General features: G+C 39.0%; 3 protein-coding genes across 4 annotated transcripts in view; 2 read left to right on the top strand and 1 right to left on the bottom strand.

Moving 5' to 3' along the window:
- Positions 1 to 6188, bottom strand: part of LOC126857276 (uncharacterized) — a 100487-nt gene extending 94299 nt beyond the window's left edge. Inside the window, exons 1-6 of one of the 2 annotated variants that reach the window (XM_050606527.1) lie at positions 4035 to 6188; positions 3367 to 3944; positions 2688 to 2838; positions 2085 to 2286; positions 1869 to 1942; positions 1021 to 1760 (exon numbers count right to left, since the gene is read on the bottom strand). In XM_050606527.1, the coding sequence (XP_050462484.1) occupies positions 2096 to 2286; positions 2688 to 2838; positions 3367 to 3906 (882 nt within the window). In that variant the 5' untranslated portion in view covers positions 3907 to 3944; positions 4035 to 6188 and the 3' untranslated portion in view covers positions 1021 to 1760; positions 1869 to 1942; positions 2085 to 2095. Of the gene's footprint in view, positions 1 to 1020; positions 1761 to 1868; positions 1943 to 2084; positions 2287 to 2687; positions 2839 to 3366 lie in introns of those variants that run through there. The other variant, XM_050606526.1, reaches the window with a different exon arrangement.
- The window catches only part of LOC126857277 (ITG-like peptide), a 295970-nt gene that overhangs the window by 93578 nt on the left and 177520 nt on the right, over positions 1 to 24872 (top strand). The gene's annotated exons all lie outside the window — the stretch shown is intronic.
- Positions 13822 to 24872, top strand: part of LOC126857270 (uncharacterized) — a 203536-nt gene continuing 192485 nt past the window's right edge. Inside the window, exon 1 of the mRNA XM_050606511.1 lies at positions 13822 to 15126. Within this exon, the coding sequence (XP_050462468.1) occupies positions 15020 to 15126 (107 nt within the window). The 5' untranslated portion in view covers positions 13822 to 15019. The remainder of the gene's footprint in view (positions 15127 to 24872) is intronic.

Raw genomic sequence — 24872 nt, 5'->3', positions numbered from 1 at the left:
ATATATAACATATACTTATTATATATACTTGTTGCTGAATAAATATCTCAACTGTTCGACAGATGGCGCATACTGATATATTTGCTTCGTTTTTTCCATTCTGTCATGTTTTTGTCAGTTTTTATTTTGCCGATAAATAAAAACAGCTAATTATTAAACAAACAAAAATTGTGTCATATTAAAATTAATATTTTATTGAAAATATCACTATCCAATATTAAGAATATTATAAAAGAATATCAATTATTTTTTCACACATTTATTTCTATATTTCTGTTTATAATAAATATACATATTGTGCAGAGAAAAGAGAGATAAAGACAGCGTTGAGAAGAAGGGACAGAGAGACAATTTTTATATTTACTTCAATTATATTTTTATACTTACAACTTTTAATGTTCGTTCTCTTGAATTGACTCTTTAAAATACTTTATCCATTATAAATAATTCTCTTTAATGAATAATAAAATAATAAAAATAATATAGTTTGGAAATATTTTATTATTTTTGCTCGAGAATATATTGCATAAATATATTTCATTTTCACTTTGTGCAATAATGACATTAATGTGAAAAAGCGGATCACAGTTTTGAAAATGTAATCGTAGCTGTTAATCACATCGTGTATTATAGTGACATAGTATAATATATATAAATATATAGTGTATAATTTATAATCATATTGTAGACATATCACATGGAAGAGAAAGACACAGAAGGCAAGATGATCCCAAGGAGTAAGCTTATAGAGGGCTCGTTGATACAGAGACACAATTATATCTTCTTATGAAAATACAGAATAATTCTTTCGAAATTATTTACAATCTTGCAAAGCTATAGTATTTTCATCTGCATTTTTATGCATGATAGTTCATTGTTATGACTTTCATAGAAATACGACAATCTTTGTAATTCTTCTTGAATTTTTTCATGTATTAATATATTAATAGATTTATATGATAAAAGAATATATATATATATATATATATATATATATATATATATATATATAAACGTGTTAGAGAAATATAATAATACGTTATACACGAATATAGATATTCGATCGTTGTACTGTCACTTTGAAAATGCATTTATTTATTCTATTCAATGCATAAAGTTTCGAGAAAAATATGCACCAGAAGAATATTTAAAAAAAAAAATTCTTCCTTAGATTACCACAACGAAAATTGTTATGGTTATCGTTGATTTAGATATGAATAAATATAGAAATACTATCTCGTGTTTGTGATGTATAAATTTTTTACAATAACTATTAAAAATGTGGTACCTGTAATATTATTATAACAATAAAATAATAATAATGATTTATTATATTAATAAATCATTATCATTTAAGTTGTAATAATTATATTTAGTTTTCGTTTGATTATGTGATGTTAAAAGTACTCTGTGTTATCAAAATATGTGGAAAATAAAGATTATTTGATTAAGCATACTAGTCTTAATATGTACTATGATAAGTTTTTTATCGTGTTTATATAGTATCTTTTGATTCTGAATTTTGATTGTGCACATTAGTAATTTTTTCATATTAATATCTAAATATCACTTGGCTAGAAAGTAGAACGATATAAAACGCGTAGCGGTGATAATGCGCTACTTGTTAAATTATGTAAAGGATTGTATTGAAGGATACAACTGTGAATTTGTTAGTGAAAGATCTCAAATGTTCTTCATGAAAGACATTGCACGAGTATAAAAAAAGTCATTGGATGTGATCGTTGTGCATTGCATATGACCTGTTGACAAATAAACACATTCATCAATTTAAAAAAAAATGTATCGATACATTGTTTTTTATTTAACTGTATTTAAATGTAAAAATTATTATATTAAAGAAAGCATACCATGTAATCGAAGACGCATACCCTGTTAATGTTGTCATCTGCAGGTGCAAAGAATTCGATGAACTGATATATCACTGGAAAAAAATAAAATGTTTAATCTATCATTTATTATAATAATATAATAATCTACTTTTCAAGGAAATGAAAATTGCGATTACATGATGTATCGAAAAATGACAACTCGATATAAATCATGTAAAAGCAATGCACTTCTACCTATCTCCGTCTCAATGACGTCGGATTAAACGGGTGCGATGATGAAGAATATTAGTGACAATCCCGATTTCTTCCTCTGATTCAGCCGATGGATGCCGCGTCAATCGAGTGTTTGGCGTACCGCAAACAGACGAAGTAGCAGTTTGTTTCGCTTGTGGTATCGGAAACGAGGAGCGGCGGATGAGCGGGGGTGGTCGTGCTCCTGAGGATGAATAATTAAATTTGTTCGTCTTACATTTGCCGCTAATCGAATCAAATGGCTTTGCGCTGTTTGCGGTATCCGCACGATGCTAGTGAGATACTTCTTTGCCAAAGTATTTTAATCATTAGAGACATCGTGAAAAAAAATTTGACAGTTAATAGAATTATATCTGAAATTATTTAATCTCGAATTATATTAATTTATCGTTATTATAAACTATATTTTGATTTTCTCTTTTTCTTTCTCTCTCAAAAATATAAATAAAAATATCTTTAATTCCATACAAAATATTATTGGCAAAATTTAATCGATTTTTTTATATATTGCAGATATCTCTTTTAATGCCTTTCTTGTATAATTAGGAATTATTACAAAATTATAATGAATTATTTCGCACATACCTAACAAACGCAATGCAGAACGGGGTGTTCCAGGTATCTCAAAAGATCTTTGACTCCTAATTAATTCTCTTAAAATGGGACGTCTTGTGGCGGGTAGGTCCACGCTGGAGGAGCATCTCCGAGAGGTAATCGTGCCTGTCCTAGACGAATCCTTATGCATTTTTGAAAATAAAAGGTGCAATAGTTTTTCACGTATGCGTATCTATTCGAGCATCGAGAGACGGTCTTTACTAGCTCCGCGAGGAAAAACGAAGCGCTTATCCGTCGGTCTCTGCTGAATATCGCAATTAATTTCGTGCAGTGCAAATTATTGAAAGCTTAATCCGAATTTGAATTTAAATGTAGAAAAACATGCAAACTGCGGATAATGAATAACGTGCGCAAATAATTAAAAATAGTGCAATTGCTTGCGTTGAAATAAAGTATCAATCGCGAATTAAAGAATTGAAATAATATGACTTTACTTTTAAATAGATATTTTAATAATTAGAAAACAGCTATACATAAAATCAAATTGTTTTCAAGAAGCGCGAGCAGGAGATTTTAAAAATGTGCTTGTTTCCGAGAAATTTTTTGTTGACACAAATTTCAATATGTTATAAATATATTAGATTACATTTTAACGATACTAAGTTTCAACGCAAAAGCCTAAAAATTTCTATAATATGTGGCACAATACTTTTTCTCTAATAGCGAAGCGTATTCGCAGTACTTCAATGAGAGCAGCTATGACTGATACGAGCAACATCGCCACAAGTATGTGACCTGCCACCGTGACGGACTTCATCTGACGCGTCTTCAAGATCTCTTCAGCGTTTTCTTTCATTTCTTCCTCGATGCCTCTCTTGGATACGCAGGTTTTCTTCTCATCCTCTTCATCCTCCCTGCTATCTTCTTCTTCTTCAGAGCCGCTGTCATCATCGTCGTCATCATCGCACTTGTCCTGCTTGTACGTGCAATTTTCATCGTAATCGCTCAGAAAGACCGACATCAAGCGATCTTCATATTGCAGATTCGGACAGCGTTTCAGTTTTCGATGATCCACAGGCTCTTTTTCTCTCGCCAGGTCACTGACATCGTTTTCATCGCCGTTTTGATCCTGATCGGAGTAACTCGTGTCGAATAACAATCGCAAAGGCAAGAACAGAAGCAGGCCGAATATCGTCAGTATCAGTATAATGCTAACGTTAATGCCTAACGATAATCGTTTCTCCTTCATTCTGGCACAAAGTGTCGGTTATGCACCTCGTTGTTTACCTAAATATTATCAATTCACAGCCGGTACAATACAAAGTCTGTCGTGGATTTCCATGGCAACGCGGATCAGGCGGCATTCAAACAACTTACGTGGCTTCTTCTAATCAAAAGCTAATCGATATGCAATTATAAATTGATTGACTTTGCAAATTCAATTGTTGTTGCTTAAACAGTGGTACATGCACGCGACGATGCACTCTCGTTCGTATCTCTTTCCTCGTCTCGATGCAACTGTTGCGCGTGCCGTAATTCCAAGTGAACCTGGACGTTGTCTGTAATATTGATTTCTTTAGGTGGACCAAGCACCTACGCGCAAGTCTGCCTCGCAAGATCGCTCGTCGATGGACACCTCGCATTTGTCGGTAATTAGATTATGCTTATGGCAAACGATTTGCCACGGAGTTTTGAACACATTGAAGGACGGCCAAGAATACTTGCGAATAGGTCAGATATTATTGAGGGAGCAAGATTTTTCTTCTTACAATATAAATTGCAAGGAGAAAAGCTCTGAACTGCGATGCGTATTAAAATCAATATGATAAATAATATGCGTTAAATATAATAATTGTATCGCGCAAACAGATGCGCGAAAACAATATTTAATTTTTTATTTGTTGTCAAATTTATTATTGGAAGAAAATTATATAATAAAGGATATAGAGGCAAAATATACATGAATGCGCACGATCACGAAATAGAATTCAGGCGAACATCAAGTTCTCGATGCGGAGTTAAGTCGTCGGAATGGATGTGACTATAGTTTCCCATTGAATGGAAGAAAGCGACGGCTGCGACCGCGCGGCAGTCCTCGGTTTCTCTAGCCGTGTGCATACATAAATAATATTAGACAATATCAAATTAAAATTCGCATCTTTCTGCGAGCAACAATGGAGCCATGGTGGACCAACAAAGGAGACGCCCGCCGCGACAGGACGAGCGGTAGTAGTAGCATCGTGTGGCGGCGGCATTTATAAAAGTAATAAAACAGTCGAACAACAACTCTTGTGAGAGAGAGTGAGCGGCAGCGGTGGGGAAAAGGGGGAGAGACGGCCACGGGGAGAAAGGGCGAGGGTGAGCGGGATAAGCCGGGAGGTGAAAAGAGGAAGGCGGCGGAGAGAGCAACAGGCAAAACAGAGCAAAAGAGAGAGATGAAACACAGGAGAACAGCGACCCGACCCGACCGACCGGTAGCACAGCCAGCACACGTATATCTTGCTCTGCTACTCCGATTCTTCGAGGTTCTCATTGATGAACTCTCTCTCGTGCCTTTGCAGAAGCCTGATGATTGCACGCGAGAGACTTTTTTAAAAATAGCTATGATTATGCATTATTCGGATGCGTGAACAAAAAATCTGTTAAGTAAAATAAAGACATGCATATAAAATGTGCAGAAAAATTAGATTCTTTCACATATATACATTTATTTGTTTACACACTTATCAGCTTCGGAATTATGATTTTAGCAGCATATAAAGTTTTAGATTTTGTGTGTATGAAACGATATTAAAATATTGCAATCAAATATAGATAGATTCTAAATGTATATTTATTTATGATTAATTAAATAATTAATGAAACGTTATATAAGAATCATATGATTTAGGTTTGCGTCTTTGAATCCAATTTTTTTTTTTTTAATACTTTCAATATCTTTTTTTATTTTTGGCCAATTCGAAGAATCGAGAGAAGAATTACCAAAGTAGCTGCCATATCACCGTATTACAAAGAGTACGGTGAATTCATAATCTGTGAAAGCTATAATTATCCCGCGCGACACAATTATTTCGAGGAGCTTGCGAAGCGAACCCGGGTAAATCGATTAGCGCATGCACCATGGGTACGAAGGTATACGCTTCGAGGTCATCGATTATGCGATTTTTACAGGTCGATCGAACAACGGCGAGCGTAACAGGTAGATAGGTTGAGAGCCAGGGTATGTAGAGCAGATGCTGCGCTCTCTGGCCATGGCAGTGGTGGCGGGATGCGTGATTTTTCACCGCCGACAACTCCTCCTTCGAGAGAGAGAGCCGCGCATTCCACCCCTCCCCATCATCTTCTCTCTTCGGGGCCTCTCCATCGTCCTCCCATCCCCGGGCACCATCATCCTTCACTCTTCGTTCTTCGCGTCCGGCTAGCTCCCGCTCGCGCCGGCCAACGTACTGGACACGCCACTGGACACCAGTTGCACGATCTTAGATTTGCCGATCTCGCGTCCGGAGTGCACCGACACACGGAGGGAGATGCATGCGCCGGACGGGATGCACAGCGTAGGGCGCGCCCGCGAGTCATTCCCGCAGTCGCGTGTAGCTCGCGATGAGCTCGCGCATATACGCACGCGAGTCACGCACAACCAAGAGCATATCTATTGACATATCAGAGAATTTAGGAAGCCGTGAAATAGCGAGACGCGCAGGAAATACGTAATGACGAGAATACCTATTAACATATGAGGAAATTGAAAATTCCAGGAAATGAGAAACTGTACGTTCACATGAGATACATGACGAAAGTCTATCTAGCAACATATCGCAGAGGATATTAATATCCGTAAAATAAATTATTTTGAATATGTAAAAATCTTATTTTAAAATTCCACACAAACTTAATTTTCTAAAGTACTATTCTCTTTATTTAAAATTTTATCAAGTGTAATACTCATCATTGTAATTGGTATCGCTGATTTCTAACTGAGTTTTAATGCTCCTCGTAGATTATCAAAAGCGGTACATGAGACACGGATGTCGTCGAACAGATGGGTCTCTTAAATACGGCTTCGCGTGTCATGTCATGGCCGGAATGTAACGAGCACCTTTTCCGCCGTACTTTTTTTTTGCACGCCGTCGATCTTGACGAAGAGTAAAAAGAGGTGGGGAGGATACGTTGCCTGTCGCAATTTCGCGTACCTAATTACCGATATTCCAGCGGTATTAAATCACTCGCGCTCGTTGTAAAATATGTGCATCCAATTTGCGATATAACGCGCGTCCCACAAGCCCGCGATCGGAATATTTACGCGAACGTTTGATTAGATTGATTTAGCATAATTACTGGCTGTCCGAAAATCGATTTACGCTCTAAAGGGAGTGACGTGTTTGTGAGTTTCCAAAGTTATTACTTATTATTTATATGTATAAATATGCGAGAATAATACTGGATGAGGTGCGATCGATAAAAATGGATCGTCGCAAAATATATCGTGTACGCGCGGTCACTATTTAAATTCCAAGCGTATCTGGTATGACCACACGCTTCGTAAAATACAGTATATATACAATATCTTTTCATCGAAGTCGTTAAAACGCGAATGAAATCAGATAGATACCGTCTTTTCTTGACAGCGCGTAAATAGACGGAGACTCGGGCCTCGCGTTGTTAGAATTCCAGCTTGCCGCGAGCGATTCGCATACGGATTACGAAGTGCAGCGCTTCTTCTTGCGACGCAACTCGCGCGTTCATCTTATCGGAATTATTACTTTTGTGCCGCAACACCATCCTCCATAAATAAAATTAATACCACGTTCCGCGGACGTCCTATTGCTCGAGACGCATGTTTCCGTTGCAACATGCATCGGGCGATTTGCGCACCGCCGGCATTCCCGTATTCGGATCGAGAGCGCGAAGGGATCGTTCTATAAATTATAATATTATTACGCATTTTTTTTCTTATTTTTTGCGGAGCGCATAACCGGTGAATAGGTGCGGAGGATGCGCATATCGCTGTCTGTCTCTCTCTCTCTCTCTCTCTCTCTCTTTCTCCCTCGTTTCCTTCCATTCTCGCTGATCGACATTACGCCGCGGCGCGGAATCGCGATTACCGACATCGGAAATCACACCCCTGGCACCTGCGCCAAGCGCAGAAACTGAGGCGTGAATGTAACTAATTGGCATTGCGCGCGAGTCGCATCTTTATCTGCGTGCTGGAATGGCTTGGGGAAGTTGCCTCTCTCGCATGACTGCAAAATTTCCATCTATCGCTCTTATAAGATACGGTCGGGATCAAGCGAGACGGACAGAGACAAAGAGGGAGACGACGGAGAACGACGGGGTGTCCAGGGCCGCGGGAGGGTCGTATCGTAACCGCTGTCTTCGCGATGGATACAGGGGAAGGATGTGCATCGCAATTACGCAAATTGCGGTTCTGTTCTCGCCTGCTCCGGGCGACCGCCTGCGGAAGAGCGAGAGAGAAAGAGAGACGAGACGAGTGGCGGGGCCCGGTCGTCCTCCTGGTGGCAAAGGATTGGCTTAGCGGAGACTCTCGGGACGTTTACATGCATACAGCCGTACGGTATGTTTCGCGGATGCGCTTGTTACACTTTGCGGCGGTTTGAATAGATAGCACATCGTGTTTGTCTTTGGATGCTGCGAGCGAATGGTCGAATCGCGAAGACTCGCGACGGAACGAAGACGATCGCCGGAGTAATTGGGTAGAGCGTATCTCATTTTTTATCAGTACTCGCGTGTCTTTATTGGACACGAGATGAAATTGCGCGAATATATCGAGAGCTGCGAGCGATAGAGAAATGTCAGAATAAAATGTCACGTGTTAGGAAAGAATCGTTTTAGCATATGGATGGCTAATCAGGTGAGAATACAATTTAGCGAATTAAAAAAAGTTTCAAGCATTATTATAAACTATATTTTTATAAATTTTTATTTTCATCTATTTAGTTTATTCATTCTAATAATGCAAGTTGATGATAGAAAAATAACTTTATTGTTGAAATTCTTTTTTTTATATGCAAAATCAGCATTATTCCAAATCGGTCTTAATATAGCTTATTTAATGTATTAAGCAGGGAGATTAAATTTATTACAAGACTATATCAACCGTGAGTAATTGATGCGACGTTCACCAAGATTGCGAGTGGCAAGCAATTTGAATGGCGGATACGAAAAACGAGTTTGTCGTCCCGAACGAGCTACCGTTCCGAGAGAGATATCGGGACGAGTCACACACGGAGGTGGCATGGAACGTCGCCGGCGCAACGAAAGGAATCGACTCTACCCGATGAAAAATGCCGGTTATATTGGGAAACTGGTCGAGACGCGTTCGTTCGAAAGACAGCGCGTGGCTGTTGGTCTTATTAGCGTTGATCAGCTTCGTGATAAATTTATGTGTCGGCCGAGATATATACGCCACATGCACAGAGCAGCACAAACGCGCGCGGGCTGCATCCCGAAAAAAAAACACGCCGTTATTCAAGATTCTACAAGGTGTCTCGTCCTATTGCGATTTCACTATATACTGGATGTCTCAGAATTAGATCGATAAACTTTAGATGATTACAAAAATTTTGCCAATAAACCTGTGTCTTGGTATTAGAGAATTAAAAAGATTAACCGTGTAATCGTAACGAAAATGTAAGTTTCTCTTCCTCCCGAAATGTCGCACAAATTGAGGAAACTGTAAGCTTATACTAAGCTTCACGAGCAAACAATAAATAAAACAATAGAATAAATGAAATAATTTTTGAAAGTGTGATTTTCTTTAGAACTTTACGATATATACGAGAATAAAATCTGCGAGCGAAATAATAATTGCGATAATCTTAGAATCAATTTATTTCATTTATAAACATTTTTCAGAAAAAAAGTATGATTTTCTATTTCTTTGGGCGCACTTGATTCGTTCTTCAGCTCTAATTATGTATCTCGGTTACATTTTCTATGTATAAAAAAACGTGATATTACTTCTCGAGTAATGCAAAACTCCCGATTCGTCACGGAGATCTCTCTAATGACGAATTGATTTCACGATTGCGCTTGATGTGAAATAAATGCCCTGCTTCATTCACGCATCAGCGCGATATTTCGTTTTACTTGCTTCTTTCCTTAACAAATGCCTCTTGGTCGGTCACGATAAATCTGTTATAGCTCTATATCGGATTTTTCATGTTTTTCTCGTAGAAACAGGTTCGTCGCCCTTGTGATTCACTCGGACTTTAAGCTCGGCCAAATACACGTTAGCGAACAGTACCTCGGCGTGATTTTGCTCGCGATGACGCCTCGTAAATCCTTAACTTTGTTACACGATGAAATCTGCACGCGGACATAACATCTAGGATATAAACTTCTTATTCGACTCGACATTCGTTGATATTCGTTCGTTCGTGTTTAAATTTTAAATGATGCATCTACACAGCCGCCGCGCATTTCACATTTTTATGCTAATCTTAACGTAGGTAACTATCTCGTATTATGTGCACCTGTTGGATATACGTCACACATCGCTTCTTCACGTCGGTAGTCGACGTTAAGGCGTGATTCTAGAGCGAAGAGGGACAAAAAAATTCCGCAATCTGGCCGACAATCTCCGATGCTACCAGTAGCTTGAGCGCCTTTTTTAAGTGCCACATCAAGTCGCGCGCGACGACCAGCGGCACGCCAGGAGCGTATTAACGGCTCGAACCATAATGCGAGCGTTTATTTCTCTATCACCAACGTCGGCTTTCGAAAGGGTCCGACGTGAGCTCTCCGATAGAAACGGCGGAAACTTATACGGGAGGAAGCCGATAATTAACGCGAGCCGAATTGGTTCTCGAGAAGACGAGAGAGAGAGAGAGAGAGAAGAGAGAAAGAGAAAAAGTTTGCGTACTCCAGTGGCTGGCAGTAATCGCCATAATTTATGCCTCGACGGATACTCGGGGGAGAATATAGACTCGTTGAGATAGGCCAGGAGCGTAAAAAAGGTGTACGGCGAAAATGTCGCCCAATTAACGGGCGAATTGGAGCGACCGAGGTCGAGCGTTAGTGTATGTATGCGTGTTTTACGCGCGCGCCTCCGTGTATCAACATCCGCGTGGAGGAAGCCGGTCAAAGAAGAGAAGGAAGCGCTTAATGAGTCTCTCTCTCTCTCTTTCTCTCTTTTTTTCTCTCTCTCTCTCTCCTTCTTCCTTGTATGCGGGCGCAAAAGCTGCCGCTGCACCATTAGCAAAAGAACGAGCGAGTTAAAACGACTTAAATATCGCGAGCGTTCAACTGAACGAAGAGAGGCCCGAGAGAGAGAGAGAGAAGTTTTTCTTTTGAACTCCGCGAGCCACTTTTACGATTTTATTATTGGCTCTTACGCTCGCGATATTTATGCGACGCCGCGCGATATTTTCCACGGTGTAACGCGTCGACTTTAACAGAGGCCGCCTTATCCCTGGGACGGTCCTCTTCTCTCTCTCTCTCTCGGGGCCCGAGACGCGCGATACACTAATAACGCTTCAGCCGCGCGCGACTTAATTAGAAGGGTATTGAGAGCCGACAAGACGCGTTTATTCGAGAAGCGAAACATTTAAATTGTAAAAATTTATGCTCTGCTGACATGAATGTGTAATTGAAAAATAAATATTTGCTCTAAACAATAATAAACAAAACGAGTTGTATAGCAAGTTTTATGGAATTTGATTATTTTATGAATTTTCGAATAAAATGTTTGCGAGTCACAAATATATTTCATTATGTAATAAAATTAAAACAATAATTGATCGAGATGAATTATATATAATTATACTAGGAACAAAAAACGATTTTTGTAACATTTTTCTCATTAGTAAAATTCTAATTATGAACAAACAATTGATAAAACAAAAGCGATAAAAATCGATCCACCTATTGATAAAAATTTCACAATTTTTCAGTAAAATATCTATCAATCAAGCAACATGTAAAGAATATGAAAGACGTTTATAATCTCTCTCTCTCTCTCTCTCTTCTCTCCCACGCTTATCGAATGTTAATGACCCTAATGAATGTAAGCGGTGCGAGCTAGGAACATTGACATTGAGATAAGTCGATCTACGCGTTTCGTTTTCTTCTATGCCGCATTGATTAATATTTATTTATACTTCGAGCCCAGAAACCCTTAAAACCTGTTTGACGATGTAGAATCTTTATCGCGTCCTCGTTTAGAAAAAATCTGAAGAATGTCATTTCGTCGACATTGTAACTGCGTTCGCTTTGAATTTATATTACACAAATTCGACGAGAGAAAATGTCCATCATTATGATCCATATTTAAAAAATTCTAACATTTGTTTTGGTATTCATAATCAGATTCTGCGAAGATAATTTGAATTTCTCGATCTAATATTACATATTATCGGCGATTTTATGGATAAAAAAGTTAAGTTAGAAAAGAGACAAAATTTTTCTCATCAATCCATCTTTCTCTTTCGAAATTTCATAGGTATGACAGGAGTCATGTGTTCTTCGATTGATTACAACGCGAATCATTTTTACTGAGCGACAATCTTTCAAAGGAAACGCGAAAACCTGGAAGTCATTTATGCCACAATTCCGCATGGCTGCCCATAGTTATGCCACCATCACTACTACTACTACTACTACTACTACTACTACTATACTACCACCGCGTGATCACAACCATTACCTCTTTCGTCGTCTCACTCCTTCTGTGGCTCGATACGCCTTAACTACCGCGATACACCGGCGGCGAGTCCGCTTTTTATTCGCCGTACGCCGCGTTCCTGACACGACAATCGGTGTTAACCAGTAATTCAGATCTCGGCCAGTAATTTAGACGCGCGCGCGCTCGCGCACGCGATACGGAGATCGGATCACGGATATTTGACGATTTCTTTGCGTCTCGCGCCGTCCGGCGAGCTGTCGTGAAGTCGCTCCCAAGATGATGCGATCCTCTTCCCGAGAGGATCATATTCTGTAGGGATCAGCAGCTACGCTGTGCCAGCTGACATCTCAAGCACAAGCGTCTTATCGTCGCTATCTGTTGCCCTGTATGTTGAGAATATTTTCCAACCCACGCACAAAATATTTTGAATTATCTCAAATGAGATGAAATTTAACTTGACTTTAGCATCAAGAAATTAATTCTATTTATTCAACGAAATATAATAATTTACTTTCTCATGGATATAATTGAATTCTCATATGTAGAAAAATATATTTTTTCCTGATATATCTCTTTCTCCTCTAATTTCTCTCATATAAAAAATATAATCTCCGTTATTACGTTGTAAGCTTATAGCTAGAGATAGAAAGAGAGAGTTTACTTATTGTTGTCAGATAATATACAAACTGCGCCCTTCGATTATTGGAACGTCATTTCGTTTTAGATTGTATATACGTATAATAGTAATCGACGAAGGAGAGTCGTGAATTATGAGAGTCACGACTCTCTTTTACCTTTCGCCGCAGTAAGAAACTTTAATGTCGACTATCGTTCAAAAGCAACGATTGTTGACGTGTTAGAATTAATAACAGCCTCGTTAAAACAGCTTTAATATGATAATTACTTGTGTCTAGAATAATTAATAAAAATATTTCAAAGGTTAGATAATAATTACATTTTTAAATAATTTTATAAATGTTTTATAGAGTCGTAATAAAAAAAATGTTTACATTATTCTATTGTTTAATTGTTATTAATAAATGCAAATTTGAGTAGTAATGTGAAATAAATTTTATATAAACTCAACGTTTTATTTTTAATGATAAAATTAATTTAAAACAAAGTTATTGACGCTCTCTAAGTCACTCTTCTATTATAGAATAAAATCGACATTTTTTTCTGCAAATTTTAGTAAATAAATTCTGTCTAATAATACGGAATATATATCGTGTAAAATTGCACTATGATATTTTTACATTATTTCAGATGTTTTAATAATATACACATTTAAATTCAATTTTAACATAAAAGCAATATATTAAATTAACACATTAAAGTGTTAAATATTTAATATAATTTTAACCGGCATATTTTTTAACCAAAAAATCTAAATTTTCCAACTTTTTTTTAAAAGTAAAAATAATCCGTTATAATTTGAATAAGCCGCGCCTTAACGTGCAACTAGTAACGGAATCGCGAAAAACGGGAGATCGCGATAGTATGGCGCATAATGCACCGAGGATCGTTCGTGTCGCGATGTCAAGTCGATCGGAAGTGATCGATAAAGGTAATCGGAGTGAAAGTAAGTTAAGAGCGATAGCGTAAGGTACAATTAAATCAACGAGTAGTCGCGACGCGATAAACCACTACGTAACATCATATAAGGATCGTCTATTCGCATTCGCGGTTTCATAACCTCTGCGATGACTACCGCTTGCAGCGCGAAGTTCGCACGTATCCCGAGCTGATGACATCACGAGAATCGAATAGTGCGCTAACTTTCGGCAGGTCAGTAACTGCCATCTTGAAAAAACATTCCGATGGATCAGTGTAGTGCGGGACAGTGCGCGAGATATCCTCGGTCGTTCTCGAGTGCTCCCCGAATGAAGTATGCCGGACAAAAGTGCGGAACTCGTTCGTCGCGATAATGCCGAAATAGCGTCGCCGGCTATTCGACGCGGCGGCACCGAGAGACGAGACAGTATTTATTACGACGCGTCTGTTTTCGGTCTCGCGATTATGCGTGAAGTTCGTGCGTGTTCGTAGCGACGGCCGTTGGCGGGAGTGCGCCAAATTCCGATGGATAGAGAGCACGTATACTACAAATATGAATGAGAGGACGAAAAATAACAAAGCTCCAACGGGACTCGATTCTAGGACTTACCTTCCTACTCAGTATTACGCATTTTCGCCACGGAGCCAAACAAACATACAACCAAACAATATCGCGTAATACGCCTTTGTTTACGTTGCGCGACCGGGTCGCGCGTCGCGTCGCGAGGCGTCACGTCACCGCGAACGGGCCCGTTAATCGGTCGCGGCGCGCGGTCACGTACATACATACACGTCGCGCGCGTCTAACCTTCTTATCCGCCGCGCACCTTCGAAATCGCGATCCGCCGCCGGCGCGGTTTCTCGCACACGCGGCCGCCAGTACGATCTCGCGCGTGCAACCGCGACAATCGTACGCTATATCGTGCGCTTGCCGTCTCCGACGACGACAACGACGACGGCGACGACGACAACGACGACGGCGACGGCGACGGCGGCAACGATTACAATAAACGCGACCGAGTGATCTCGCGCGAAACTGTGTATCCGACGCGTTCGAAAAGCTCGACGTCCTCCTATCACGTGCGCGAGTGTATCTCGTGTGCCGCAGATCGGCACCCGCGTTGCCGATCACGTGATCCGCGTGACTGTGACGGCGTGTGAGTGTATGTGTGAAGGGATCGGAGGGCGGCGAAATGGCACGCAGCGACACGTTGTTCGACGAGATCTGACACTAATCAGCTGCTACGACACTTCTGCATCGACGCCGGATCGGTGAGTAAAAATTATTGCTACATCAATATAAATATGCCAATTATAACTATAAATATGATTTATTAAATATTTAATTTTTTTTAAACGCTTCTACGATGCGTTTTTGAGTGCTTGATAATCTATCGATTATCTTCGCACGCATATATTACACAAGTCTTATTATTATTAAAAATATCATATATTTTTGTTTCAACTTTTTACGAAATATATGAGAGATAAAGTTCGAGTGGATTTGAACCTGAGTTCTGACTATCAGTCGATAATTTTCTATATAAAGTCACACAATACTTTTATGTAATGTTGATATTATAGTTGAGTTTCGCTGTTTTTTTGCGAGATTTATATCTGGCATATTTATTAAAGGTTTTATTTTTCTTGCATGTATTTACACTTTTACTCGTGTTGTGTTTTATTTTGCTATTTGTATGTTTATTTTATTTTTATGGCTAGTATAACGAATATTATAATTAATAATCACGTTCAATATTATATGGAATATATGAATATAAATCGAGATATAAATATATATATATCATGTAATATATATCTATAACTATACATATAGATTTCTCTTAAAACTGGTTATCCATAGACTTTGAAATTCTGTTAAAAGTTTGCACCAACGTGTGTGCGTCGGTTTTTTACTATTAGATGGAAATTGTTATTTATTTACATTGCGTGAAGAATGCTCATATTTTCTCGCGGAACATAATCGTTTTTCTTTTCGCGGACTGTAACATGATCTCCTAGTTATCTAGTTTTTTCGTCTCGAGTTTCGAGATTAGTCGAACATTGACTCTCTTCTATGGAAACTGCGTGTTAGATTCGTGTTTATCGTGTCACATTTCTTTCGTTCCGTTCAGCAAATTCACGGAAATATCGCGGTGCGTGTTAATGTTATTTTTAGAAATTTCATCATGTATATTGATTGTGACGCAAAAAAAAAAAAATGCATGCTAAATATTTTAGTATCTCGTACACGTAAATTTTCCTTGAGTTTCTACATAAAAATACAGAGACGCGACCACCGGAAGTACAGACTGCTGATAGCGGAACTCGCGTTGAAATAGAGCCTGCGAGCTCGGAGTACACTCTTGCGAAGAAGTTTGATTCTTTTGTAAATAAAACTCTTTTTCAGAGTATAAATAATTTTAAAATTATATCAATTTTTATTATATTATATTTTCGGTCATTTTTTTGTGAAATATTTAATAAATATTTGAGAGAAAGAAAAAGAGTTTGCTATTTATTATCAAATATTATTTCGAGTCATTCGAGTATTTCGAACGATACATAATGATTGTGATAAATTATTATATCAAATAACAATTTCCATTTTAATATACGAGTGCAGAAAATATTTGCTTTCTTTTTGTACGTCTAAGAGAAAATATATTTCCATTTTACAATATATATAAATGCATCCTGCGTTGAAATTATGTTCACAGCTAACATCTCGTTAGACGAGTGATATTATAATTATACGTTACGTTCGAGATGTGAAAATTTTTTGTTTCGCCCTATATCAAACGGGTTTATACTAGTCGAGATAGAAACACTTGCGCGATGTAACTCGAACGTCAACCGTAACCGCAAATGACGGAAATCTCGTACAGCCTATCTTTCCCCCGTTCCTCGCCCCCTTCCCCTCCACCCCTCCCACCATTAGAAATATCGCAGTATGATTACGTATGTATACGCGCGTGTGTGTGTTGCGTACGCAAATGAAAAGAAAACATAGTCAGCGCGGATGCAACCTTATCCCGCGGGTTTGAGGTAACTATTGCGTCTGACAGAGACGAATCGCGCCATTAGGCTTTAGCAAAATGACAATTTATATTGTGGTGCTCCGCGAAATTGTCCCTCCGTCAAAACGAACATGCGGGATCAATCAAAATTCTCCATTAGCTCAAAACAATTTAATGAATATCGCATTAGCCGACCATGTGTATTCGTGATTATTAATATTTAGAAATAGAATTATGCGAAATATTGGATATATGTATTTCTTAACTATATTTAGTAAGTTTCAATTATATTTATATTAATTATTTTCTAATTTATATTTAATATTATATTTAATGATTAATTAATTTATTGTTTTCGAGCTGAAAATGTTATACGTGTCTAACACAAAAAAATAATTAACTAACGTAGGATTACCCCGCATATAAATTACTAGAAAAATATAGCCTCTCGAATAATTGCAAATGCCTGAATGCTCATCGAGAAAATACGCTCGCGCCGTATCTGATTCTCAGACAGTCGGGTAATGTATCTCGCCGATCTGTAACGTCTGCTTCCGATCAGGCGAAAACAATCGCCGCAAACAAAGGCCTGCCGATCGGTCGGCATGTGTATTGATTGTCATGAGGTCGGGACTCCGGCTCAATGTGCACATTCATAATATCGTCCATCGATCGGAGACGAACGCCTGCCGGGGGCGTCTCTATGCTTAACGAGACCCGCGCGGTGTGCATCGTGTCGTTGAATCGTTCTCCTCTTCACCTCATCCTTATCCTTTTACCTCGTTGTCTCGTCGCGAAACAATACGACGACGTTAGCTTTTCTACGGCCGGCTTTACGGGCGCGCACATATAGCCAGCCGTAGAAATCCAGGCTTGATTCACAGAGTCTATCTATGGTCCTCCCGCTGGTATCGAGGGGGAGTGAGCAGATAAGATAGCGGTCGGTTATCTCGCTTACACTTGGTTCACCTGCGTGTCCGAGAGGTACTCTTATCTCGGCCTTTTATCTCTGACCTCTGCTCCGTCGAGCCGCCGTTGATATCACGCCACGTTACGAGGCGGCCACGAAACGTCCATATGCACGACGACGATACCTATAATGTCTACATCGCGATGGCGCGATGTACATATCTCGACCATATACGCGTTCCCTCGAGTGTTCCCCTCCTCCTCCTTTTCCTCCTCCTCCTCTCTTGATATTATTTTTCCTCTCGGATTTCTCGATCGAGTGTCGCTCATCGTTCTCGTAAACGATACAGCGCGCGCGCGCACGCGTTTTCTGGCAAAAGGTTAATGGACTAATGTGACTTTTAGTCGAATATATGGTTGATAAGATATTGTATGATATCGTGGACTTTTATTTAGAATGCTTGCTCAGCTTTATATTTTTGTCGCTCGGAACGCACATCGCACGAATTAGCTAGTCGCGAGTTCAGTTATTTTTATTTATTTTATATATATATATATATATATATATATATATATATATATATAGCGTTTTGAAACAGAATGAGTTTTTTTTAAAGATTCAAAATTCAAAATTCATTTATATTTTATAAGAATTCAAAATATAATATCCTCTCTCTTAAAAAAAATTTGTAGCTACATATAGGAACTATATAATCCTTAACACGCAATGTTACACTTTTCTGGTCAAGTCAGCGTGACTTTTGATACTTTTTTAGAACTTTTGATCACACAGAGCCCTTACAGGTAGCATATCTTTCGCCCCAATTTTCAGAATCGCTTTCATGCCATCATCATCCGGGCCTGTCTCTCGCGCCCGATGTTTCGATCTTTTCTCGTCTTCTTCTTTTATCTTACTTCTCTTTATGTCTCCTCTCTCTCTCTCTCTCTCTCTATTTCTTTTTTAACGTGTCTTCGTTCCACGAAGATGCGATCTTGTCCACCGACCACGCCTTCGCGGCGTACCGCGTGCGTCGATCTTGTTGCGGGTCTCCTTCGTCCGCCGCCTTTTCTCTCTCTTTCTCTCATCCTGCCATAGGTGAGAAAGAAAGGAAAAACGAAGGTCGAGATGTAAGGTTCCATGGCCTCCCCAGAGAGGTTGCACTCCCGATGCTCGGTGGCGGTTGTGAGTTCTTGGTTCTGGCTTCTTGATCGTTACTCTTGTAAAATAAATCTCGTTTCGTCGCCGATGATCGTCTCTCCTCCCTCCCCTCCATTTTTCTCTCCCTGTTATCCTCATCTCGGACGATACTTCCGTCACCATCTTCGATGTTCCTCGTCGTGCATCGATGCCTCGCAAAAAATCGACTGCGTTCGGCCGGAACGTCATAACTGCGTGTTATTCCGCGTGCTTTTCTTAGCAGCTGATTTTTCGCGCGTCCCCTTATTTTGCGCGACATGTCGCATGCAAATTCGCTTCTCTTCGATTCTAAGTCAATTCTCGCCGAACTGATTACATTAAAGTTACATATGTAGCGTGTTATTTTTTCCTTTGAATAATAATAGACGCTCGTCTCATGTTACCTGATAACGTTGTCGATTTTAAATGTCTTCATACGGCATTGAGAAGGGACACACGTGGCTTTGTCAATTTTACTGATAAGCTGATAACGGCACGCAATTGCGAATGAAAGGTCAAGCAAAAACGCAATGTGTTTCTACCGTGAGTCGATGAAGTTTTATCGCGAGGTTGCTTATTCCTGTGCGTCATTACCGCGATAGCCGAACGTTATAGCAAAGCTTATCAAGGTTCCAGGAAATGCAACTGACACGTGACAAACAATTGTTCGTGATTATAAGTCGTTTTAAAAATTGTTTTTAAAAATGAAAATTATTTTTAAAATGCGATTTTGCTCGATTCGTATCATATATATAGTACATATCGAATTGTATATGCTAGAAAGAAAAAAAATTAAGATCTTTGATATATGGCATGCTATTACTTATAGAAAAAGAGAGAAGAGAATATTTACGTATAAGAAATATTAAAAATTTTTTTTATCAAAAGCTATATATATATAAATTTACGAAAAATACTTTGCAAATTCACATTATTATCTTGTGACTTTTAGAAATATATATATGTACGACTTTTTAGAAATACATATATGTATAGTATTATAAAATACAATACTTTAGAAAAACTTGTGATTAAATACTTGGCGTTATCCGTTTCTGAGAGAATACTGACAATTCTCCTTAAATCGTAGCAAGTCGCGCGGCTCCTTTCTTCTTTCGTGGTTCTTGTCAAACACTTCGTACACCGTGCTACTCTTGTGATTAAGTTCACTTTCTCTTTCTTTCTCTCTATCTCTCTTTGTCCATTTACCTGCCTCTTTCGCTTTCTTTACGGTTAAGCATATGTACAGAGGGTCATGTGCGGCCACATGCATATATATACATGTATATATATATATATATATATATATATATATATATATATATATATGTTATGTATATGTATATGTATAGCGGGCGGCAAACAAGAAGGCAGGTGGAAGGTTGTGCAACCTGTTGCTCCGTTGCTGGGACGAGAGCGAACAGTAGGATGAGTCCGTTGCGGGTTTGGTTGCGGGTCGGCATGAGACGGCACACCGGAGGAACATTCCGCCCGTGGGTATAGCAATCACAATGGGGCGAGTCTCTCCCTGAGCACATACACACATACTTACGCATGCTACTCGCTCTCTTTCTCTCCTCGTCGTATATATAATCTATCGTTCTCCGTCTTCCTTCCCCTTTTTCTTTTCCTCCTCATCTTCTTTCCTCTCGCTCTTTCATCTCGTCTTCTTCATCTCCTTCTACTATTCCGCTCGATGTTGTACTCTCCTCCCGAGCCATCTCCACCCTTCTTCTTGAACGTCGCGCCCTCGGGACACGATCCCGATCTCTGACGTGATTTGCATAATTCCAGTATCCCCGCCCAGGCGTTCAGCTGCTCAATTATTAGCTGGAATTTAAGACGTGTTTAAGAAAATAGCTCGACCCGGCTTTTTGCTTCTGCCGATTTGCCAAGTGCCTCTCGTATCGTCTCGCCTTGTCTTACCTTGTCCCGCGTCTTGTCTCGCGCGATGTCGTGTTACACGCGGTAGAGCGAAGTTTATCGACGTCCGAAAAGTGAATCTTTTTTCATACCTGCGCCGTGCATCTTTATTCGGTTGCTGCAGGGGGCGTTTATCAAAAGAGGCCTATCAAGCGAGCCGAGGAATTCGTTTCTCTCGAACCTTATGAGGAATTAGATTCGGCCTCATTAACGTACTATAAAATTTTTGCCTCATCAAAACGCAAAAAAGGAACTTTGTAACGACTTTGAAAATAACTTGTAATATATACATATAACGAACTTAATCAAAATCTTAATCTCTCTAGATTGCTGATAAAAAACATATTTAACATTTATATAGATATCAGGAATGATAATGTTTTAATTTCGACAAATTTACCTTAAACTTATATTTATATAAACAAGCATGTGGATAATGACTTTTAGAAAGTTTTAAAACAACAAAAAAAGATGAATGAATAATTAGCAATGTAGAGTGAACCGTTGATTGTTTTAATTATCATTTCTTGTTAACGGGCAAAGTTGCTAGTCACAATGTTATCAGAGAACATGTTTTATTGGCAACATAGTAACGAAGTCTGCTGCACCTACGGATGTCCGCTTTGCGTTTTTCGCTTTGCGCTCACGGTTCACTTTTGCATGAATAACAATCTACCAATCTCTCTAATAGATTGTTCTTGATTCTAAGTGCACGGTTCATTGCACTCGGACAACTGTATCTATCACTAGGAAAAGAGTCGCGAATAATAGCGCGTGCGGATTAGATTTATAGTCGCGACGTTCCGATCTGAGAGGAAGAGAGATTTAAGGAAGTGAGAAAGAGAGATTCAATTTGAAATAGGAGTTTTATTAAAGGGAACGGTACGTAGCTTCCGCTTAGCCAGCTTAACAGTAACTGTTTCATATGTACCTCGCGCTATCACCTCTCATTATCTCCCTTCCCGCATCTGAATCTAACTATCGTCATTTCATCTCTCTTCCTTCTTCCGCCCGTGGTTACCGATATCATCAACGTCTTATGCCGTATCCTGTTATATTGCGTCGGTTTCTCCGCGTTCTTATCTGCCTCTGCGATCGTACTTTCCACGTTCGTTCCTTTCTTACTTTGTAAAATATACATTCGCATAAAAACATCACGATGACGCAGTATCTTTCGGCCGATACGGAGAATATATCGGCGTCGTGTTTTCGTAACTTCTCTCGTCTCTCTTCTCATAACTCCCTCCCTCCCTCCTCCCGTATCTCCTCTCTTCATCGTTCGTCTCGGATGTGCTACATCGCGAATCTTATGTACTCACCAATTTCGTTGATTAAAGTACGCACTCATCGTTGATATCTTTCATTAATCTCGCCATCGCATTGATTTGGACGTGCCGCGAATTGTATGTGTATGTATTATGTGTATTGCATGTCCTCGATGTGTGTCTCTGACCGGAGATGAATCGGATGCAACGCGTTAGGGCGCATTCCCACTGATTGGCCAACCGCGAAGTGTGGTCATATGTAATACCCCGATCCATCGACACCTTCCAAAGACATCCTTATAATCTGTTTTATCGTTATCTGCTTGGATACTTGACAGTTCATTTATCTCTCATATGAGCGAATAAAAATAACGATTTCATGTTAGCAAACTGATGTAATGTGTATGTATATATATCATGTGGTTAATGTTGTTAGAAAAGTCTTAATCTTAATCAATAAAAAATTGCACATGCGACAGTATACTAACAAATTTATGAGATTCTCGTTAAAAAATGCAAGTAATATCCATATTATTTACTATCAATGTCTTTACATGCGCACACATACATTCTTGTGTGAAGCGTGTTTGTAAATGCAATAGGCAATAACTCGATAAAATTAAGCAACGAGCATCGGAACTTTATTCATGTTTTTCATTTATTGTTTTTAATTCGTTGATTATCCACATGAAGAAAGAGAGAATCGTCCCTCATAGATATTTATTTCCAAAGGCAGAGCTAACGTCTGTTATCATGACAGCTATAAATACTATATGCGTATCGATATCGATCGTCCTCGTTTTTAAACCATGCATCGCTGATTTGATAGCGCAATTTACTGATTATAAACTGCTATATTTTCTTTATGAATTAGAGAAATCTCGTTTTAAAAATTAGGGAACCAAATAAAAAAAAATTTTTTATAGATTTATATAAATTAATCCAATTTTTTTATACGATATATCTGTAAACACCCTCCATTTTTGGGCACGATATAATTTCAATGCAAATTCAACTCCAGTCAATTGAACTTGATGTTCATTCGACAAAGTCGGTGGGAATGCGCCCTTATGCCGAAGGCGTACAAGAAGCAGGACCGACAGGGCGAGGCGCATCGGTGTGCTCTCTTTAAAGGCGTTGGGCGTTCACCCCGACCTCGCCAGCCCGGTGCAACTGGTTCGAATGCATATTGCCTAGTGCAGAGGTGCACTACTGGTAGCTCGCCCTTCGTTTCGCCCCCCTTCGAGCTTCCTCTCTTTCTCGCGCGCGCGCACGTTCGCCTAATGGAGCTCGCAGCGACATGTACGGCGCTTTGATATGTATTCGCAATCTGTTCGAGCATTTTGACATTTACTACTCGGCTTCTATCGCTTGGCATTTTCACAAAAACGATAGAGTACCGAGTACGCGATAGAGTACGCGAATAAAATATTGCAGACAGCTAGTAGCGAGAAAAACGTCGAATTATTGGGAACCGGAAGTTTACGAGATTTCCTCGCGGGATTCACGGTTTACGAAATGAAGAGAAATGTAGCGTTCTCCTTTGTTGCGTCTTTTCAAAGTACTTGATATAGTACGGCTTTGTTTAATCGAATGAAAAGTATATACTTTTCACATGAATCGCTAAACTTGACGCATTCTTCATACGCGGAACCGTTGACGCGCGAAATATCAAAGGGATAATTTATTGCATGCAGATTTATGGACCTGCGCGATCCCGTGTTCTCAATTTCTTCCCTCTCGAGAGTATTGTGATGCGGATTAGTTCGCAAGCTCTCCGCGATATTCATAAATGCATGTACTTGTTATTTATGCTGGCTGGTTCATGCAAGCATAATTATGTTATCCTCATCCGATGAGTAACGGCTCTTGCTTTACCTCGCTTTTATATCATACGCCGCTTATCGTGTATAGAAGGTATGAAAATATATTAGCAAAGGGTTAAAATTTCATGATTCACGCTCGTAGACGTGCGGCAGACATCTCGATACTCGTGCTCTTTGCTAAAAGTGATAAGAAATGTACCAGATTCACCGCAAATAAACAATTATTGTCTCGCCGTTTTTATCTTATCAGATACGTTGTCATTACTATGATAAACTGATCATCGAAAATGTTTTATTACGATAATATATTTTTTTTAATTTTCTTAATTTGATTTTTGCCAAAAATCATATATGAAGATATTTTAGAAATTTATAGTTAATTAAATTCTCGTCAAGCTTTTAGAAATTTTCGTGATTTTTGATATTTACAATTTTTCTCATAACAAAAAAATTTTTGTTGACGAATACCGTCGAATATCGCGAATCGGTCAAGTTTGAAGATCTTACGGGATTTTCTGAACAAGGAGCTTTGTCTTCGTTTAGCATAAATTTTCTTTTTACCGATATATACCGCAGGACGCCCTGTGCGGAGAACATGTAGTACTTTTCTGATTATACAATCGCAATTTCTTAGTTTGCCTTCTCCTGCTAATGGATACAAAAGGATAATGGCGAGCTAGCGCCGCCACTGTGGATTATCGCATAACAGAAGCAAGAAAGAGAGATGGGCGACCATTAATGGCATAGTACTACTGATAGGGGCTGCTTTTGTTTTATCGGTACAATTGCATACCCGGCAACGCAAAACAACCGCGTAATGGATACTCTCGAACGCACGCGGTGGTCATTGATGTGGGTGATAAAACCAGTATTGATTTTCCAACTATGGCTAACATTC

Source organism: Cataglyphis hispanica, chromosome 21, assembly GCF_021464435.1.
Source record: "Cataglyphis hispanica isolate Lineage 1 chromosome 21, ULB_Chis1_1.0, whole genome shotgun sequence".
NCBI classification, from domain to species: domain Eukaryota; kingdom Metazoa; phylum Arthropoda; class Insecta; order Hymenoptera; family Formicidae; genus Cataglyphis; species Cataglyphis hispanica.
The sequence above is the reverse complement of the archived record's forward strand: the minus strand, read 5'-3'. Positions and strand labels throughout refer to the sequence as shown.